The 18,730-nt window shown below is 43.8% G+C and overlaps 1 protein-coding gene across 10 annotated transcripts in view; it reads left to right on the top strand.

The window, feature by feature from the left end:
• Window positions 1-18,346, top strand: part of PIWIL1 (piwi like RNA-mediated gene silencing 1) — a 34,172-nt gene extending 15,826 nt beyond the window's left edge. For 6 of the 10 annotated variants that reach the window (XM_064578197.1, XM_064578204.1, XM_064578196.1 and 3 more), the window contains 12 exons: window positions 294-420; window positions 584-701; window positions 1,218-1,332; window positions 2,429-2,616; window positions 2,985-3,057; window positions 4,455-4,655; window positions 4,770-4,873; window positions 5,752-5,822; window positions 5,981-6,134; window positions 14,927-15,052; window positions 17,211-17,358; window positions 17,505-18,346. In XM_064578197.1, the coding sequence (XP_064434267.1) occupies window positions 294-420; window positions 584-701; window positions 1,218-1,332; window positions 2,429-2,616; window positions 2,985-3,057; window positions 4,455-4,655; window positions 4,770-4,873; window positions 5,752-5,822; window positions 5,981-6,134; window positions 14,927-15,052; window positions 17,211-17,358; window positions 17,505-17,621 (1,542 nt within the window). In that variant the 3' untranslated portion in view covers window positions 17,622-18,346. Of the gene's footprint in view, window positions 1-293; window positions 421-583; window positions 702-1,217; window positions 1,333-2,428; window positions 2,617-2,984; window positions 3,058-4,454; window positions 4,656-4,769; window positions 4,874-5,751; window positions 5,823-5,980; window positions 6,135-14,756; window positions 15,053-17,210; window positions 17,359-17,504 lie in introns of those variants that run through there. The other 4 variants (XM_064578199.1, XM_064578198.1, XM_064578201.1 and 1 more) reach the window with 4 other exon arrangements.
• The last annotated feature ends 384 nt before the right edge of the window (window positions 18,347-18,730 follow it).

Raw genomic sequence — 18,730 nt, 5'->3', positions numbered from 1 at the left:
GTACACAGGCTTCTCTGTTTCTAAACCAAAAAAATCACTGAGTGAACTGTGACGAAAATTCAGAATTTAGATGGTCAAGGACAGTGAGGCTCTGGTTTTTAGGAAGAAAGATGAGGTACTCAGTAACACCTATAAATCACAAGCCATTCTGGTAGGATTAAAGATGCCCTTTTGAAGCTTTACTTTGCTGTTGGCATCAGTTCTCAATTTTAAAAAAAATCCCTTTTTCTTGGTCCATTGATCTATTACCAAAGACCTTTACATGAACAGTGTTACCTGCTCTTCTTAACTAGCAATACAACCAAGAAATCACCGACTTGAAGCAACCTGTTCTGGTCAGTCAACCAAAGAGAAGGCGAGGCCCTGGTGGCACCTTGCCAGGCCCTGCGATGCTCATTCCGGAACTCTGCTATCTTACAGGTACCGCTGCGGTGGGGCTGCCTTCCCTGTCTCTCCCAGGAGCCCCACCAGCCCCTGGAAAAGCCCTTCCTGCTGCTTCCTCTCCTTGCACTTTCCCTCACTCTTCACCAGTTTGCACTCCAAATATTGAGACGTGATCCTTGTTTCAACATTTTATTTGAAGGTCTAACCGATAAGATGCGTAATGATTTTAATGTGATGAAAGACTTAGCTGTTCATACAAGACTGACTCCAGAACAAAGGCAGCGTGAAGTGGGAAGACTCATTGATTATATTCATAAGTAAGTCCTCTGCATCCCACTGGGGCATGGATCCAGTTTTGTATTATTTTCTGTGGGTTGGGGGAATGAGAGGAGAAAGTCATTTTGTTTTTCTTTTGTATTTGCAGTATTTGGGGTGGGTTCTTTGTGTTTCTAGGTGAGCCTGCTCTTTGTCAGGGAATATTAAAGTTAAACTCTGTAGCCCGTGGCCTTTTCTAGTTCTATTAGCAAAAGGCAATAAAGCAGAAGGTGAAATGTCTTGGACAAATTTATTTTCTCTCTTTAACACAGAAGGGTTTACTTTGAAGGGAAGGTAGTTTGGGCATCAGAATTATAAGTTAAAGTCCATCCTGAAGAGACACAGAGACACGATGAGGGAGAAATGGAGAGCCTGTTTTCTTGGCATTCTCTCTGGGATTTCAGTCCTGAGAGAAACAGGAAAACGTATCATAGGTTGGCATGGATCTCTGTTTGCGTGTGTCTGTTTTTGCTGTGTTTGCTTATGTTGAGTGGTACGTAAATATGTTAAATTTACAGAGATGATAATGTTCAGAGGGAGCTTCGAGACTGGGGTTTGAGCTTTGACTCCAACTTACTGTCCTTCTCAGGAAGAATTTTGCAAGCAGAAAAGATTCACCAAGGTGGAAAAACAGTAAGGCAGTTCTTCAGTTGTCAATCCCATCAGATTTGGGTCTGGTTTACAGTAGATTTAGCAGGAAAACCCTGTTACATGGCAGTCTGTGTTCCTAACCTCCTCTTCTCTCCTCCCACCTCCACTCTGTCAACTCCTGGGAGCAAGGAGGGCGGGCATGGGGGAGCCTGTAGCTTGGTCCTCACAGGCACCGGGGAGACTTCACTGAAGGCTGGCTTAACTTGTTTCTCAAAGCAGAATTACTTAAATTAAGGTATAGAAGAATTGTAAGTGATCGGGTTGGTATTTTATCTGCCGCTGAAGTGATCTTTTATCGGAAAACTTCCAATTTATCTGGCTTCCATTTTTGCCTGGACTATTTGTTTGTAGGGTTATATAGTAAATATTGTGATGCCTTTTATGTTTTCTTCTCCGAAAAGGAAAGCGAGGATTGTAAAAATATTTTTGTGTAATGGCAGCACTGCAAGGGCCAGAACGTTAAAAATCCTTTTATAGAAAACTGCCCTTCTGCCTTCTAAGTGTTGTAGGAACAACAGCCTAACCATGTAGCTTAATGTCCTAACAGCGGTTGTGTGTATTATTCCTGTAGAAGTGGTCAGCGTATACACCTCTGTGCCGCGGGTGTGGGGGAGGTGGGCAGGACACGGAAGAAGCACTGGGGGTTTCCTCTGGGAGAACTCGCACCACATCACAGGGCTTCGAGTTGGTTAGCTTTCTGCCTTGCTTGCTTTCAGTACTCAACACCTCCATCAAGTTGCCTAACTTTCCAAGCCGTGTTTGTTTTGTATCTTTATCACAAGGGACGTAACGCCTGTCCTTGTCACGTCTTAGAAGTGCAGGAGGAGAGTGCAGGAAGCACTGAGGGGAGGGCCTGGGGTGAGAAGCACTTGTGTACCAGCTGGGACAGGGTCCCATCATCCTCGGACACACTTCTGTACCTTTCTCCCCCGCTGGGGCATTTTGTCTGTCCCTAGAGTCCAAATGGAAGAGTAGTGCCCTAAGGGTCAGAATGCCACGGTAGACTTGTTACAGACTTGTTGGCTTTGTCACTGAGAACATACAGCGGAATTCACAGTGTCTCTGAACTTTCTTCTAGTTTGATTACAATCCACAATTTGCAGATTGGTCAAAAGAAACCAGAGGTGCACCATTAATTAGTGTTAAGCCACTAGATAACTGGCTGTTGATCTATACTCGAAGAAATTATGAAGCAGCCAATTCATTGATACAAAATCTATTTAAAGTTACACCAGCCATGGGCATACAAATGAAAAAAGCAATAATGTAAGTTTATCAAGTCATTTCTACTCTGAAAATTGATTAGTAGTCATTTGGAGGGTGTGGGAACGCCAAAGTGATAAAAATGTTAAACACATTAACTAGATTGTTTAAAGATCTGATACAGTTCCCTGTCATTGGGATGTGGAAATGTATTTTAGTAACTGAGAATGGGGAGAAAACAAGCAATACTGTTTCTCAGATTATTTATTTTGCTGTTTGCGTTAGAAACAACCTTTTGCCTACATGGCCACTCTTGTTTTTATTTTCTATTTTATACAGAAGTGTTTCGTGTGTGATAATCTATGGGAAATTGTTTATGCATGGTACATTTTTCATTTTTCTGAACGTTGGATAATGAATTTCCATTCTAGGATTGAAGTGGATGATCGAACTGAAGCCTATTTGAGAGTCTTACAGCAGAAGGTTACATCAGATACCCAGATAGTAAGTAACTGATACATGGGCAGTTGTCCTGGAATGACTTGTTTTAAAAAGTGCATTTGTAAATCTTAGAATTGGAGTTTGAAATGCTGTAATTCGGTTCACAACCTGGTCACAGAAAATACGGACCTCACCTCCGTAAGGTGGCGCTGTTACCGCTGGCCCCAGTTGTGTGGCTGCAGTTGGAGAAGGAGGGCTGGGGGCACAGAGCCGTCTGAGAGGTATTTGGATTCCAAGGCTCTAGTTCCATGAAATTCCGTGGGGAATAGGCGCACAAGTAGAAGTTAGTATGGGGTTGTTCAGCACACGTACCACCGGATAAGTAAGGAGGTGGCCAGGACAGATGAAATGATAAACAACACATGTGCGTTGCTTTAAAGCTAAGAAGTAAATTGGCTTCAACTAATCTGTTCGCTTTCTAGCCCTTCATCTCCTACTTAAATGCCACAGGCAGAGCACTATGACGTTGTCTGCAGTAATGACACCTGGGAGGGCAAAGTGATTTTGTTGGGGGCGAGAGAAAAGAGGGAAGAATCTGGGAGTGTAAATCAGAGAACACAGCAGTGAGTCAGCTCTAAACACAAACTTGGATTGGGCAGGAATTGGTTGTTGGATTTCCAGCGTTTGAGATCTAATGGACGCACAGCACTGGGAGTTGAAGGTGTACAGTGGGATCCTTTGATGCGTGTGTATGTGGCAGAGTGATTATCTCAGCAGGGCTAGCTCCCTCCTCCGTCAGCTCACATAAATTACAGGTTGACTTGTTTTGTACCCAGAACATTTCAGATCTAGCTTGAGCCCCTCTCAAGTGCACAACTCAGCATTGTTGACTGTACAGTAGATCCCCAGAGCTTACTCAGTTCAGACCTGGAAGTTTGTGCTCTTTGACTGACATCTCCCTGTGTCCGGCGGGAGTGTGTTTAGATGAGGCACTCTGGTCCCCAGACCTGTCCCATGGACTGGGAAGTTTCATAGTGGGATCAGGGTCTCAAGCCAGAGCTTTAAAAGTGAAAAAGCCATGAGCCTAGGTGGGTCGTCAGTAGATGAGAACTGTGAGCATGGTGGAAGATCTTCTGTTTGTCCACCTGTAGGTTATCACTAGTTTTGCCCTGTTTCCGATCTCTAAGTTACTCCAAGCGGTACTAGAGCATATTTAACTAAATTCCCATGGTGTTCAGTTTTGAGTCATCAGCTTCACATGGTTTCCTTCCATTTATTAGCATCTGTCGCTGCGTGAGTGGAGTGGGCAGTACCCAGCAGTGAGCGTGCTGCTTGTCAGCTCTGTGGCAGAGACCCGTGTCTGACATTTATGCCCGGTGGGCAGGCTTGCCTCCCGTTCTCTTCCTTGAGCTTCATCAGCTTCCTGATTCTTTGTAATGAGAACATTGTTTCGGTTTCAGGTGGTTTGTCTGTTGTCGACTAATCGGAAAGACAAATACGATGCTATTAAAAAATACTTGTGTACAGATTGCCCTACTCCGAGTCAGTGTGTGGTGGCCCGGACTCTTGGCAAGCAGCAGACAGTCATGGCCATTGCTACCAAGATCGCCCTGCAGATGAATTGCAAGATGGGCGGGGAGCTTTGGAGGATTGATATGCCTGTAAGTTTGATTTAACCGGTACATAAAAGTTTTCATTGTCTGAGAAAAGTGGGTTTGCTTTCTAAATGCTGCTGGTGTTCTGTTGTATCTAAAACTACAGTATTTTTGTTAAAGCTAAAGCTGGCGATGATAGTTGGCATTGACTGTTACCACGATACCACAGCTGGACGGAGGTCAATTGCAGGATTTGTTGCAAGTATCAATGAAGGGATGACCCGGTGAGTGCAGGGCTGGGTGGCAATGCATTAACTGCTAGACATGGCAGGAGCAGGTGGGCGTGCAGGGCCGATGTTCTGGGGGTCTACAAGGCTCGAGGTTTGCGGTTGTGTTCCTTCTTTCTTTACAACCCGTCGACTTCTTATACTAGATAAGCAAGAAAGTTAGGGAAGTAAAAGAAGTTAGCTACCCTGTTTTCGACTTTGTTCATTGGCCCTTAATCTATAGTAGTCAGATTGCATTTCAGGCTATTTTATGATTATTTCTGTTTGGGGGAGGGTGTATCTCACTAAATGCAACCATCCCTGAGACTTCTTTAATAATTTTTTTTGACTGCTGAAGTGTACTTTAAAGTTGTTGTGTTAACTTTATTTTGGAAAATCCACTTCAGTTTACCCAGTCACTTGTGTTTCAACATACATCATTACTTTTCAGGGTTTTTTTTAGAACTAAGAGAATTTTCAAGAATAGGAAAGGATGGAAATTAAAAATGTATATTGGCATGTGCATGTTGCTAATGGGTGTGTTTCTCTAGGTCTTGTATCTTTCACAAGCGTGAAATCTGTAATAAATGTCTTCTAAAGAGCAGAGCAGGAAGTGGGTGTAAGCCTACGAGCTGTCTCTGGGTATTATAGTTTAAATTTTATTTTTTCCTCAGCAAGGGAATTATAGTATTGATTTGTAATAAAAGAAAGCTGCTTTTGTGCTGTTATGAGTGTCTTGTTCTGTTTAGATTTCATAAAGTATTGGAAATGTTAGCAGGTATCTTGAGAAGGGTTAAACATTACAAGCTGCTGAGAGGAAATAAATGCGAAGTGCTTCAGAAGGAACAACTTGTAGACAGCACCGTTCTCACCCTCGTCCTTGTCTCTCTGAACAGCTGGTTCTCTCGCTGTGTATTTCAAGATCGAGGACAAGAGCTTGTAGATGGGCTCAAAGTCTGCTTGCAAGGTTAGTCTCCTGTAGTGTTTCCATTCCTAGTCTCTGAACTGGGGTCTTCAGGAAATTATCCTCAAGTTATGTTGTTGAAATTCTGGGCAGAATTTGATAGCAACACACCGTTTTTATTCTGTGTTAATTGATTTAAAACTTTTCTGGCTTGCTTTCAGCTGCTCTGAGGGCTTGGAATAGCTGCAATGAATACATGCCTAGTCGAATTATCGTGTATCGGGATGGTGTAGGAGATGGTCAGTTGAAAACACTGGTTAACTACGAAGTACCACAGTTTTTGGATTGCCTGAAATCCGTTGGTAGAGGTTACAAGTAAGCATGCAAACTGTAAAGCATTTTCTCTTTATAAAATTATACCTTTTTATCTTTGAAATTAGTGTTCCCGAATGCAAAGGTAAGTGAGAGCCTAATAACCTCAGGGGTGTAGCGAGGCTTGAGGGTGTGGAAGGGGGAGGAGCTGGACATGCAGAATGGTCACAGAGAGGGTCCCTCCCTTCAAGGAGTGGAAAGACACATGAAGACACTTTGCCAATTCTCTGCCTGCCATCTTTCACACCTAAAGCCTTGACATGTGGGCATCTGAGAATTCCAGTAGCTATATAGGCATCCACAGAATTGGTTATTAGAATAAATACCAAGCCATCTTAATTTACTCTTTCTCAATTTCTTGGTATAATGAATACCTATTTGATTTCTTTGTGAACTTGACTGGTACTTGATCTAGGTAAGATGGTTGGCATGTGTTTAGTCTCCTAGGAGATGTTGTTACTTCTCCTTTTGGATGGTGTGCACATGCAAGGGTGGTGTGCTTGGCGCCCCTAAACCCGTACTGGGGTCCGTCCTCCTCCGCTTTCCTAAAGACCTCCTCGTCTGTGCCATTGGGCAGTGACAGTGCGTACCAACTCCAGACCGCTGTTCCAGTAAGTTACATTTTGCTGCTCTATCAGATTGTGAGCAGGCTGAGATCAGGGACTGTTGTATTAAGAGCTTATTAATGCGGGGCGCCTGGGTGGCTCAGTCCTTAAGCGTCTGCCTTCGGCTCAGGTCATGATCCCAGGGTCCTGGGATCGAGCCCCGCGTCGGGCTCCCTGCTCGGCAGGAAGCCTGCTTCTCCCTCTCCCACTCCCCCTGCTTGTGTTCCCTCTCTCGCTGTCTCTCTCTCTCTCTGTCAAATAATTAAATAAAAATCCTTAAAAAAAAAAAAAAAAAGATTGCATCATAAAGATGTGTGAATCTGATTTTTAAGGATACTCAGGAAATCCGAGAGGCCTGTTTGTGTGCTAGCACGTGCATATTTTGCAACACTGGTTATCATTGTCAGACCTTTCTAGCCAGCATTTGGTATTGTTGTAGAAATGAGCTATTTTGAAACCCATTGACTGACTATATTTGGGCTCAGGATGATTTACTGACCTGTGGGGCAGGCATTAAGATCTTGCTTCTTATTTCTAGCTGAATCGGAGGGCACTTCCAGGTCTTCTGTGGCCAGATTCTACACATTTTTTTAAATTTTTAATTGATACATCAATTAAAACTTAATGTTTACTTAAAATTTATTTAAATTCACTTAACATGTAGCATATTTATTAGTTTTTAGAGGAATTTCGTGATTCATCACTTGGCATACAACACCCAGTGCCCTCCTTAATGCTCATCTCACCCAGTTGCCCCATCGCCCCCCCACCCCAGCAACCCTCAGTTTCCTAGAGTTAAGAGGCTCTTGTGGTCTGCTTCCCTTTTTATTTTCATCTTATTTTTCCCTCCCTTCCCCCATGCTCCTCTATTTTGCTTCTCAAATGCCGCATGAGTAAAATCATTGTTTTTCTCTTATTGACTTATTTTGCTTAGCGTAATACCTTCCAAATGGCAAGATTTCATTTTTTGATGGCTGAGTGATATTCCATTATGTATATATATACGTGTGTGTGTGTGTGTATATACACACACACACACACACACACACACCACATCATCTTTATCCATTCATCTGTCAGTGGACATCTGGGCTCTTTCTGCAGTTTGACTGTTGTGGATATTGCTGCTATGAACATTGGGGTGCAGGTGCCCCTTCGGATCACTATATCTGTGTCTTTGGGATAAATACCCAGTAGTGCAATTGCTGGGTCATCGGGTAGCTCTATTTTCAACTTTTTGAGGAACCTCTGTACTGTTTTCCAGAGCGGCTGCACCAGCTTGCATTCCCACCAACAGTGAATGTAAGAGGGTTCCCCTTTCTCCGCATCCTCACCACCATCTGTCTTTTTCTGAGTGGTGAATTTTAGCCATTCTGAGTGGTGTAAGGTGGTATCTCATTGAGGTTTTGATTTGGATTTCCCTGATGCCGAGTGATGTTGAGCATTTCTTCACGTGTCTGTTGGCCATTTGGATGTCTTCTTTGCAGAAATGTCTGTTCATGACTTCTGCCCATTTCTTGACTGGAGTATTTGTTCTTTGGGTGTCGAGTTTGATAAGTTCTTTATAGATTTTGGATACTAGCCCTTTCTTTACCTGATAAGACATTTGCAAATACCTTCTCCCATTCTGTCAATTGCCTTTTAGTTTTGTTGACTGTTTCCTTTGCTGTGCAAAAGCTTTTTATCTTGATGAAGTCCCAGTAGTTCATTTTTTTGCCTTTGCTGTTTCCCTTGCCTTTGGAGACGTGTCTAGCCAGATGTTGCTGCGGCCGAGGTCACAGAGGTTGCTGTCTCTGTTCTCAAGGATTTTGATGGATTCCTATCTCACATTGAGATCTTTCATCCATTTTGAATTTATTTTTGTGTGTGCTGTAAGGAAATGGCCCAGTTTCATTCTTCTGTGTGTGGCTGTCCCAATTTTCCTAGCACCATTTATTGAAGAGACTGTCCCTTTTCCATCAGCTGTTCTTTCCTGCTTTGTCAAAGATGAGTTGACCATAGAGTTGAGGGTCCATTTCTGGGCTCTCTGTTCTGTTCCATTGATCTATGTGTCTGTTTTTGTGCCAGTACCACACTGTCTTGAAGATGACAGCTTTGTAATAGAGCTGGAAGTCCGGAATTGTGATGCCGCCAGCTTTGCTTTTCTTTTTCAACCTTCCTCTGGCTATTCGGGGTCTTTTCTGGTTCCATACAAATTTTAGAGTTATTTGTTCCATTTCTTTGAAAAAAAGTGGATGGTATTTTGATAGGGATTGCATTGAATGTGTAGATTGCTCTAGGTAGCATTGACATCTTCACAGTATTTGTTCTTCCACTCCACGAGCATGGAACAATTTTCCATTTCTTTGGGTCTTCCTCAGTTTATTTCATGAGTGTTCTATAGTTTTCTGGGGACAGATCCTTTGCCTCTTTGGTTTATTCCTAGGTATCTTATGGTTTCTGGTGCAGTTGTAAACAGAAGAAAGAGAAATTAAGGACTTGATCCTGTCTCATTGTTAGTGGATAGAAATGCAACTGATTTCTGTGCATTGATTTTATATCCTGATGCTGAATTCCTGTATGAGTTACAGCAGTTTTGGGATGGGGTCTTTTGGGTTTTCCACATAGAGTGTCATGTCATCTGTGAAGAGTGAGAGTTTGAGGACTTTTTTGCCAATTCAGATGCCTTTTATTTCTTTTTATTGTCTGATTGCTGAGGCTAGGACTTCTAGTACTATGTTGAACAATAGTGGTGAGAGTGGGCATCTTTGTTGTGTTCCTGATTTTAAGGGAAAGGCTCTCAGCTTTCCTCCATTGAGAATGATACTCACTGTGTGCTTTTTTGTAGATGGCTTTTATGATATTGAGATATGTTCCTTCTATTCCTACACTATGCAGTTTTAATCAAGAAAGAATGTTGTACTTTGCCAGATGCTTTTTCTGCATCTACTGAGAGGATCATACGGTTCTTGTCCTTTCTTTTATTTATGTAGTGTATTTGATTGATTTGTGGATATTGAACCATCCTTGCAGCTCAGGAATAGATCCCACTTGGTCATGGTGAATAATTCTTTTAATGTCCTGTTGGATCCTGTTGGCTAATATCTTAATGAGAATTTTTGCATCCATGTTCATCAGAGATACTGGTCTGTAATTCTCCTTTTCAGTGGGATCTTTATCTGGTTTTGGGCTCAAGGTAGTCAGTCCTAGCCTCATAGAAAGAATTTGGAAGTTTTCCTTTCATTTCTATTTTTTTGAAACTGCTTTGGAAGAATAGGTATTAATTCTTCTTTAAATGTTTGGTAGAATTCCCCTGGGAAGCCATCTGGCCCTGGGCTCTTGTTTGTTGGGAGATTTTTGATTAGTGATTGAATTTCCTTGCTGGTTATGGGTCTGTTCAGGTTTTGGATTTCTTCCTGGTTCAGTTTTGATAGTTTATATGTTGCTAGGAATGCATCTATTTCTTCTAGGCTGCCTAATTGGTTGGCATATAGTTGCTCATAATATGTTCTTATAATTGTATTTCTTTGGGTGTTGGTTTTGATCTCTTTCATTCATGATTTTATTTGGGTCCTTTCTCTTTTATTTTTGATAAGTCTGGCTAGGGGTTAATCAATCTTATTAATTCTTTCAAAGAACCAATTCCTAGTTTTGTTGATCTGTTCTACTGTTCTTCTGGTTTCTGTTTCATTAATTTCTGCTCTAATCTTTATTATTTCTCATCTCCTGCTTGGTTTAGGATTTATTTGCTATTCTTTCTCCAGCTCCTTTAGGAGTAAGGTTAGGTTGTATATTTGAGACTTTTTTTATTTTCTTGAGAAACGCTTGTATTGCTATATACTTCCCTCTTAGGGCCACCTTTGCTGCATCCCAAAGGTTTTGGACAGTTGTGTTCTCATTCTCATTTGTTTCCGTGAATCTTTTTAATTCTTTTTTAATTTCCTGTGCTCACCCAATCATCTTTAGTAGGATGCTCTTTAACCTTCAACTATTTGAGTTCCTTCCAAATTTCCTCTTGTGATTGAGTTCCAGTTTCAAAGCATTGTGATCTGAAAATATGCAGGGAATAACCCCAGTGTTTTGGTACCGGTTGAGACCTGATTTGTGACCAAGTATGTGATCTACTCTGGAGAATGTTTCATGTGCATTCGAGAAGAATGCGTAGTCTGTTGCTTTAGGATGGGATGCTCTGAATATATCTGTGAAGTCCATCTGGTCCAGTGTGTCATTCAAAGCCCTTGTTTCCTCATTGATCTTCTGCTTAGATGATCTGTCCATTGCCGTGGGTGGGGTGTTAAAGTCCCCTCCTATTACTGTATTATTGTCAATGTGTTTCTTTAATTTGGGTATGAATTGGTTTATATAATTGGCTGCTCCCATGTTGGGGCATATGTATTTATAATTGTTAGATCATCTTATTGGATAGACCCTTTAAGTATGATATAGTGTCCCTCTTCAGCCCTTATTACAATCTTTGGTTTAAAATCTAATTTGTCTGATATGAGGATTGCTACCCAAGATTTCTTTTGATGTCCATTAATGTGGTAATTGGTTCTCCACTCCATCACTTTCAGTGTGGAGGTGTCTTTGGGTCTAAAATGAGTCTCTTGCAGACAGCATATTGATGAGTCTTTTTTATCGAACCTGAAACCCTGTGTCTTTTGGTTGGGGCATTGATTTAGCCCATTTACGTTCAGAGTAACTATTGAAAGACAGGAATTTAGTGCCATTGCTATTACCTGTAAAGTCCCTGTTTTTGTGTATGGTCTTTGTTCCTTTCTGGTCTTCATTATTTTTGGGCCCTCTCTTTGCTTAAAGGATCCCCTAATATTTCTCACAGGGCTGGTTTAGTGATCACAAATTCTTCAGTTTCTGTTTGCCCTGGAAGCTCATTATCTCTTTTTCTATTCTGAATGACAGCCTTGCTGGATAAAGTATTCTTGGCTGCGTATTTTTCTCGTTTAGTACCCTGTATATATCATGCCAGCCCTTTCTGGCCTGCCGGGTCTCTGTGGATAGGTCTGCTGCCAGTGTAATGTTTCTACCCTGGGAGGTTACCAACTTCCTGTCCTGAGCTGCTTTCAGCATTTTCTCTTTGTCTGAGATTTGCAAGCTTCACCATTATATGTGAAGTGTTTGACTTCTTTTTATTGGTTTTGAGATCCTGCACATTTCTTAAAATGAGTTTATTTTGCCAGTAAGTCCTCAGAGAAGTCAGGGATGTTTTTTTTAATCTCTTTTGAAGCAGTTGTGTTTCAGATTAAAATGTTAATAAGCATTTTTTAGTGTCTTGGAAATGAAAGTTAATGCTCTTTACTGTCTTTAAAATTTTTTATTTATTTATTTGACAGAGACACAGCGAGAGAGGGAACACAAGCAGGGGGAGTGGGAGAGGGAGAAGCTGGCTTCCCGCGGAGCAGGGAGCCCGATGTGGGGCTCGATCCCAGGACCCTGGGATCATGACCTGAGCCGAAGGCAGAAGCTTAACGACTGAGCCACCCAGGGGCCCCTCCATCTTTAAAAATCCTAATGCTTGTATTTTCTCACTAAAATAATGGTATTGGGGCGCCTGGATGGCTCAGTTGGTTAAGCGACTGCCTTCGGCTCAGGTCATGATCCTGGAGTCCCGGGATCGAGTCCCGCATCGGGCTCCCTGCTCGGCGGGGAGTCTGCTTCTCCCTCTGACCCTCCCCCTCTCATGCTCTCTATCTCATTCTCTCTCTCAAATAAATAAAATCTTTAAAAAATAATGGTATTAATTTTCTTTTGGTCTCTGAAATTTTGTAAACCTTATTGGGTGTGTTTCTCGGAGTTGGAAGTGCCGTCCCTGTAGGCTGTGGCCTGGCAGTAGGGGCAGGGAGTGTCCAGTGCGGCAGCTGCTTGCTTGTCTCCTCTTCCTTTACCACTTTCACCCTCAGCATCGTCCAGCCTCAGTGGCCTTTTCCTCACACCTAGAGGAGAGGAAATTTTCGAGAAGTAAAGAGTAGGGGCGCCTAGGTGGCTCAGTCATTAAGCGTCTGCCTTCAGCTCAGGTCATGATCTCAGGGTCCTGGGATGGAGTCCCGCGTCGGGCTCCCCGCTCAGCGGGGAGTCTGCTTCTCCCTCTCCCACTGCTCCTCCCTCCCTCTGCTCCTCCCCACCACTTGTGTGCACTCTCTCTCAAACAAAAATCTTTAAATAAAAATTTCTTAAAAAAGTAAAGAGTAGAGGTCATAGTGTCCGTTCATCTTCCAGCCTTGAGCTGAATATTTAGGATATGGGGAAAGCACCCTGTGGCTATGGTGGAGCCTGCATCTCTGCTGCTTTGTTGAGTCCTTTGGGTTTGGTTCCCAGAAGCCTGGGCAGAAACTGCTCTCGCAGAGGAGATGGTAGCCCTAGTGAGTATCTGAACAGGGCCCCTGTTCACACTCAGTGTGCGGCCCTGAGCCTAGGGTGCCTGTTGGGGCTACCTGCCCGGTTCCCATTGAGGTAACGGGTAAATTGGTGCAGGGAAGGGCTTTCAAGTGGTGGCGTGGATGGAGGCATAACCAGCTGTCCCAGGAAGTGGATTTCACGTTGTGAATTGTGCTGTACTTGGTAACCGCTGAGATTAGTGATCAAGTGCAGGGCGTCCCAGGAGCAGAGCTAGGTTCATCCCAGCGTTACTCATTATTTCATACAGTACCCAGTAAGCACTCAATAAATGGTAGATAACTTGTCTAGAAAAAATGTAAAGTTGTGTAGAAAGTAAAATAATATCCAAGAATGATTTCTCACTTTGAAGAAATGCAGTTTGGATGTAAATATTTGTCATTATTCTTAGAACCGCAGTATTTTTTTAATTGAAATGTTGATGTTAACTTTTTATTAAAATGCATAATGGATTAGCTGATTTAGGATATTTGATATAAGAACAAATCAAAACGTCACTTCATACTTACGACCTTTCTGTCCTGACATTTGGTAAGTTTCTTGTGATGTCAGAAGACTCAAATCCACTTTGTCTTTTGGTTCTTGGGACTGGCTTTATTACATCCAGAGCCGCAGTAAACTGGGCAGCACTAGACTTCCATGGGTAGGTGGTGATATTTCTACAAATACCCTCTGTTTACGTAAAATCACTCCCCTTATCCCTTTTGGATTTGCTTGACTATCATGAAGGAGCAAAATGAGGTTGTTAAATGGAAGTTCCCACTTCAAGGTCTTTTTGACCATTTGTCCAGATATAGCATACTGTGAACGACCGTCCCAAGCCAGACTTTCTAGATCCCATTGCGTGTAAAGCTCTCTGTGTCCCACAGTTTGGAATCAAGTGTGTTTCTGCTCTGTGAGAACTAATGTTCTGGTTGGGAAAAGGGCACAGGAGAAATGGCGGGACTGGTAATGGTCCTCTGTCTCTCAAATGTCCAGTACATTACACCAGCACGGTTCGCGAGCGCCTTCGTGTGCCAGTCCCCGTACTCCGGAGCGGCTGTGTGCTCAAGAACTGGATTTGAAACGGACCTTTCAGAGGTGGTAGGAAAGGTGTGAAACGTATTCCAGCCCCCATGTGCTGCCACTTGAAGGGCTGCCCTCCAGAGCGCCAGAAGGCATGTTAGGGGCCAGCAGATGGCCTCTGGTGCGGTGCTGGATGCTCGGGGGAAGGGAGCTTCATCTGGGCATAGGGAAACCAGCCGGAGAGTGGCTGGCACTGGGCGGTGGGGTGCAGAGGGGATGTAAAGGGTGCGTCCCTTGCCAGCGTGTTGGTGAGCTGAGGGGTGCCCAGGCCCCGGGAGGGAGACAGGGAGCCCCGATACCTTGTGAACCTGTAGTGCTGGGTTAGACTTTGTCACTGCTGAAGTGAGCTTCCCTAGCAGCAGTTTTGGACTCCAGATCTCATTTTTCACCTAGTAGAAAATGCCCACTGAGGAGTGTTCCAAACTGTGTGCTTCGGAGCATGCTGAGTGTGCCATTTCCGTGTGCTGGGCCAGCAGTGTGCTGGTCTGTTGACGGGACATTGGCATGACCCCGCGTCACATGCCGTCCTTTACTCCACCCCCAGTGACTCCTGGTCCTTGTCCAGGTCCTTACCAGCTGTGGCGTGTCCTTTCACAACTTGGACAGACACTCTGCCTCGAGAGGGAGAGGGGTTTCTGTTTAAATGGAGGATGGGAATGTGAATGTCTGAATGATTTGGGTGCCTGGAAGCATGACAGACTCAGTGTCATTACATTCATCATCATCACCTTTAAGCCCAAGACTAACGGTAATTGTGGTGAAGAAACGAGTGAACGCCAGATTTTTTGCTCAGTCTGGAGGAAGACTTCAGAACCCACTTCCTGGGACGGTTATTGACGTAGAAGTTACCAGACCAGAATGGTAAGTCCTGTGCGGTTACATGAAGATTGTTTTCTGCTTTATCAGCTTCAACACATTTATTCTTTCTTCTCTTTCTGATGAATACTAAAGTCTTCAGTTAGTTTGATCCCATACTGCTACTGAAGCCTATGATTTGTTCATGTCTGAACTGGTAAAGCGGTTTCTCTGCAGGGTTCTTTGGGGGAAGAGGGTTATTGTCTGTGGTACTAATTATACATGCAGAGGGTAAGAACTGCTGCTGTAGGTTGCTTTTGTATGTTTTTAACATGTAACCTTCTCCTCAGATTGTTGTTCCCTAGTAAACACTTTTAGATCTGAAATGCTTTGTCGTCGCCCAGAGGTCAAAAAGTTGCATTTGAAACACAACTGCAGATAAGGGGCTTCTGAGTAGACAAAACTGTTTACGTAACTCGGAGCTACACTTTGCCATAGGAGAGCCAGCTAGCCAGGACATCCACGGGCACAGGGGGGCCACGGGGTGATGCTGTTCGCACCCAGGGCTGCAGCTGTCACGTGCTGAAGCTTGCTGGCCTCTCGCAAACTCTTCTGTGGTGTGAGGTCTAAGGTGCTGTAAATCGTGCACGTGGCGGCTCGTCGGTCAGTCTGGGTTGACGCCATCCTCAGGAGAGTGCACTGTTAGGACCACTCCTCTTCTTCAGTGTGATGGAGCTTTTGAAAAGGCGGCTTTAATCAGGGTAAAGTGCGGGCTTCGGTGCAAAGCCACTAATGTGGAACGCCCTTCCTGCGCAGACCTTGGGTGAATGAGGCTTCACTACGCTAACTTCATGTAGATAAACGATAGTACAGATTTTTAGTTCTCTTGAATCAGTTGTGTTAGCGACAGGGAATGGGAATTTCCATGTTGAGATGCGTTATCTGGGATTTCTGTCTTTTTCTCAGGCAGGGGTTAGTTATGGCGGTGCTTCGGAAGGATGCTACTCGGGGGCGGGGGGGAATCAGCTGAGGGAGACAGAGTGGCTGAGATACTAACGTAGTGAGTTCCTTTCCTGCAGGACCTTCTAACCGGTCAGAGTGACCCCACCGCGCTCCCTACTAACACTCCTCCTGGTCTGCTCACCGCAGCTCAGGGCTAGCGTTGACCTGGAGACAGCTGATGGAAACGGACTGGGTAAAACCCAAGTTGAATTATGAAGTGTGGGAACATTTCATTACTTCTTACCGGGTGCTGTTTAGAACTTAGCTGCCGAGGCTCTGCCTGCGTCAGGAGAAGCTCCCCTCTAGGGCTGCAGTCCCGTTAGCTGCCAGCACTCTGGACGCCAATGTGCTTGATCAGGGAACTAAGACTCGGACTCCGACTCTGTTGTGAGTTCTCTGCAGTTTTAGGGCAAGTGGTTTCGTGTGTCTGAAACCCTTCTGCTTCTAAAACACTAATAATCTGTTGTAGACCAACCGTGGTGTTTTGATTTGTCTAGTTTCAGTGAACCTAGCAAGTTGCACGGGTAATTTCCTTATAGCTTTATTAGGTCAGGTGACCGTATCTCTGGATCAGTGTGTTCCCTGCTACCCAGACAGTGGGAAAAACGGATGTCCTGTTCCTCTGTTTGCAGTCCTCTTTGTGTCTGCTTTACCATTTGGGTCCTGCACTAGTTCTCTTTCTGTCCCTGGGGGTTCTCAAGTCCTCTGAGAACCTGCTTTGCGTCCTTAATGATTAAAGTGAAGTATGTTTTTGTTAAGTAACAGTGGGAACAGCAACAGGGGGAAGGTTCTGTGGTAAAAGCATGTCTTGGGAACGACAGTGCCTGAAACAAGAGCTGCTCCAATTTTCCTCGCTGCTGCTGCCCTCCAGGACCTCTGTGCACCCCAGCGTACCCTGCGGGGCGCAGGCCGCCAGCCGCGCGTGGCTTGAGGATACCACTGTGACTGGCAGCCCGAGCACATATTGAATGCCCTAGGGCATCAGTGACATGTATTTAAAATCTAAAGAGTAGTGGTTTCTGAAACGTCGGTCACACAGGCATTCCAGAATTGTCCATGAGCAGCAAGTGGTCTGGACTTGAAGGAAGCACATTTCATTCTGAAGAGGCTAGCTTCCATTAGAATACGGGATCTTTTCACTGTAAGAAACGGGACCCGTGCGAACTTCCGCTTTCAGACAGATAAGCCTCCCTTCCATGTGGCTTTTCTCTTGGAATTCCAGGTATGATTTTTTTATCGTGAGCCAGGCAGTGAGAAGTGGCAGTGTCTCCCCCACGCACTATAACGTCATCTACGACAGCAGTGGCCTGAAGCCAGACCACATTCAGAGGCTCACGTACAAGCTGTGTCACGTCTACTATAACTGGCCAGTAAGTGTGCCTCCCTGGGGACCTGGGCTCACGTCTGTGAGCTTCGCTTTTCAGAACAGGAGTTGCTCTGTTTTCAGAGGCTTTTCTAGTGAATACTGAGGGGAGTGATGGAGGAGAGTAACAGCTCTGTGTTTCTTCCACTCAAGGGCGTCATTCGCGTCCCTGCTCCTTGCCAGTACGCCCACAAGCTGGCTTTCCTCGTGGGCCAGAGCATCCACAGGGAGCCCAACCTGTCCCTGTCCAACCGCCTCTACTACCTCTGACCCGCGGGACGAGACGACGTGCAGCCGTTCCTTCGTTTGACCTCGTAGCTTCGGGGGTTTTTTTAAGCTTTTATTTTTTTTTTTTTTAGCTGTTTATCTTTCTAGATATGAAACTTGGGAAGGGAATTAGGAGATTTGGAGTCTCGTTTGTAGCATTGCTGCTGTGACTGGCTTATAGGTAAAAATTAAAATTTTATATTTTATCTTGGCTTCTCAAATACGTTGAGAATTTTTTGTTTTGAAAAAATGTGGATAAGGTACTTTGTATTATAAACTATTTGAAAACTGAGAATTTACTTGAAAGTACGTTCAGGAGTGAGCAAGTCCTACTTTGTAAACCTACATTAATTCATCTTTTTGAAATATTTTTAATTTAAAGGAGAGAAAGGCGTAAAGTGGGAAGCTCACTACAGCTGTAAGGTCGGGTTTTATTTGGGTATCTGATCTATTTTAAAGATAAAAAGCTGCCATTGAATAACCTGTACAAGGTATGGGAACGGTAGGAGGCTATGGAGAAGTAGGCTAATTTTTTTATTTCATTTTGGGGCTAGGTGGTTTGGGGGTTAAAAGAAGATGGTTCAAAAGTTTTAAATTTCTGTCCAAAGAAACATTTTAAGACTCTTTGACAAAAGAGGCCAGTAATCTATATTAACGTTACTATTTATTTTGTTTGCAACGGGGACATCCTTCTACTTGTTATAAAATAAAATTGGATTCTCACCTTATTCACTAACGGTGTAGTTTGTTTTTACTGAAAACGTGTGCATTTTCTTTCCATTTAATGCATTTTTTTAAATGCTGGAGAGCGTACTCTGTCACAAGGATGCAGTTCCATTTATAAAAGCTAGATTGGCCTCACTTTTGAAGTTCAGTGTCCGGAGCTGCCTGCTGCAGCATTTAGGACAAGAATGGCGAGCCGTAGTTTGTAAGTGGTCGGGATGTTGATGATCGCAGTTATTTACAGGGACGGAGTTGTAGGAATTTTCAGGAAATTTTGCAAAGAGCTGGCTTGCAGTTAATGAGTAAAACTGTACTTTGAGAACCCCTTTAAGCCCTGCGTGTGCCCATTACTGCTCCAACATAAACCCCTCTCGTCTTAGCAGCGTTAT

This window comes from Mirounga angustirostris, unplaced genomic scaffold, assembly GCF_029215605.1.
Source record: "Mirounga angustirostris isolate CCGP_5_RB_7025 unplaced genomic scaffold, mMirAng1.0.hap1 SCAF_14, whole genome shotgun sequence".
In the NCBI taxonomy this organism is placed as follows: Eukaryota; Metazoa; Chordata; class Mammalia; order Carnivora; family Phocidae; genus Mirounga; species Mirounga angustirostris.
This window is presented reverse-complemented; position numbering and strand designations above follow the sequence as displayed.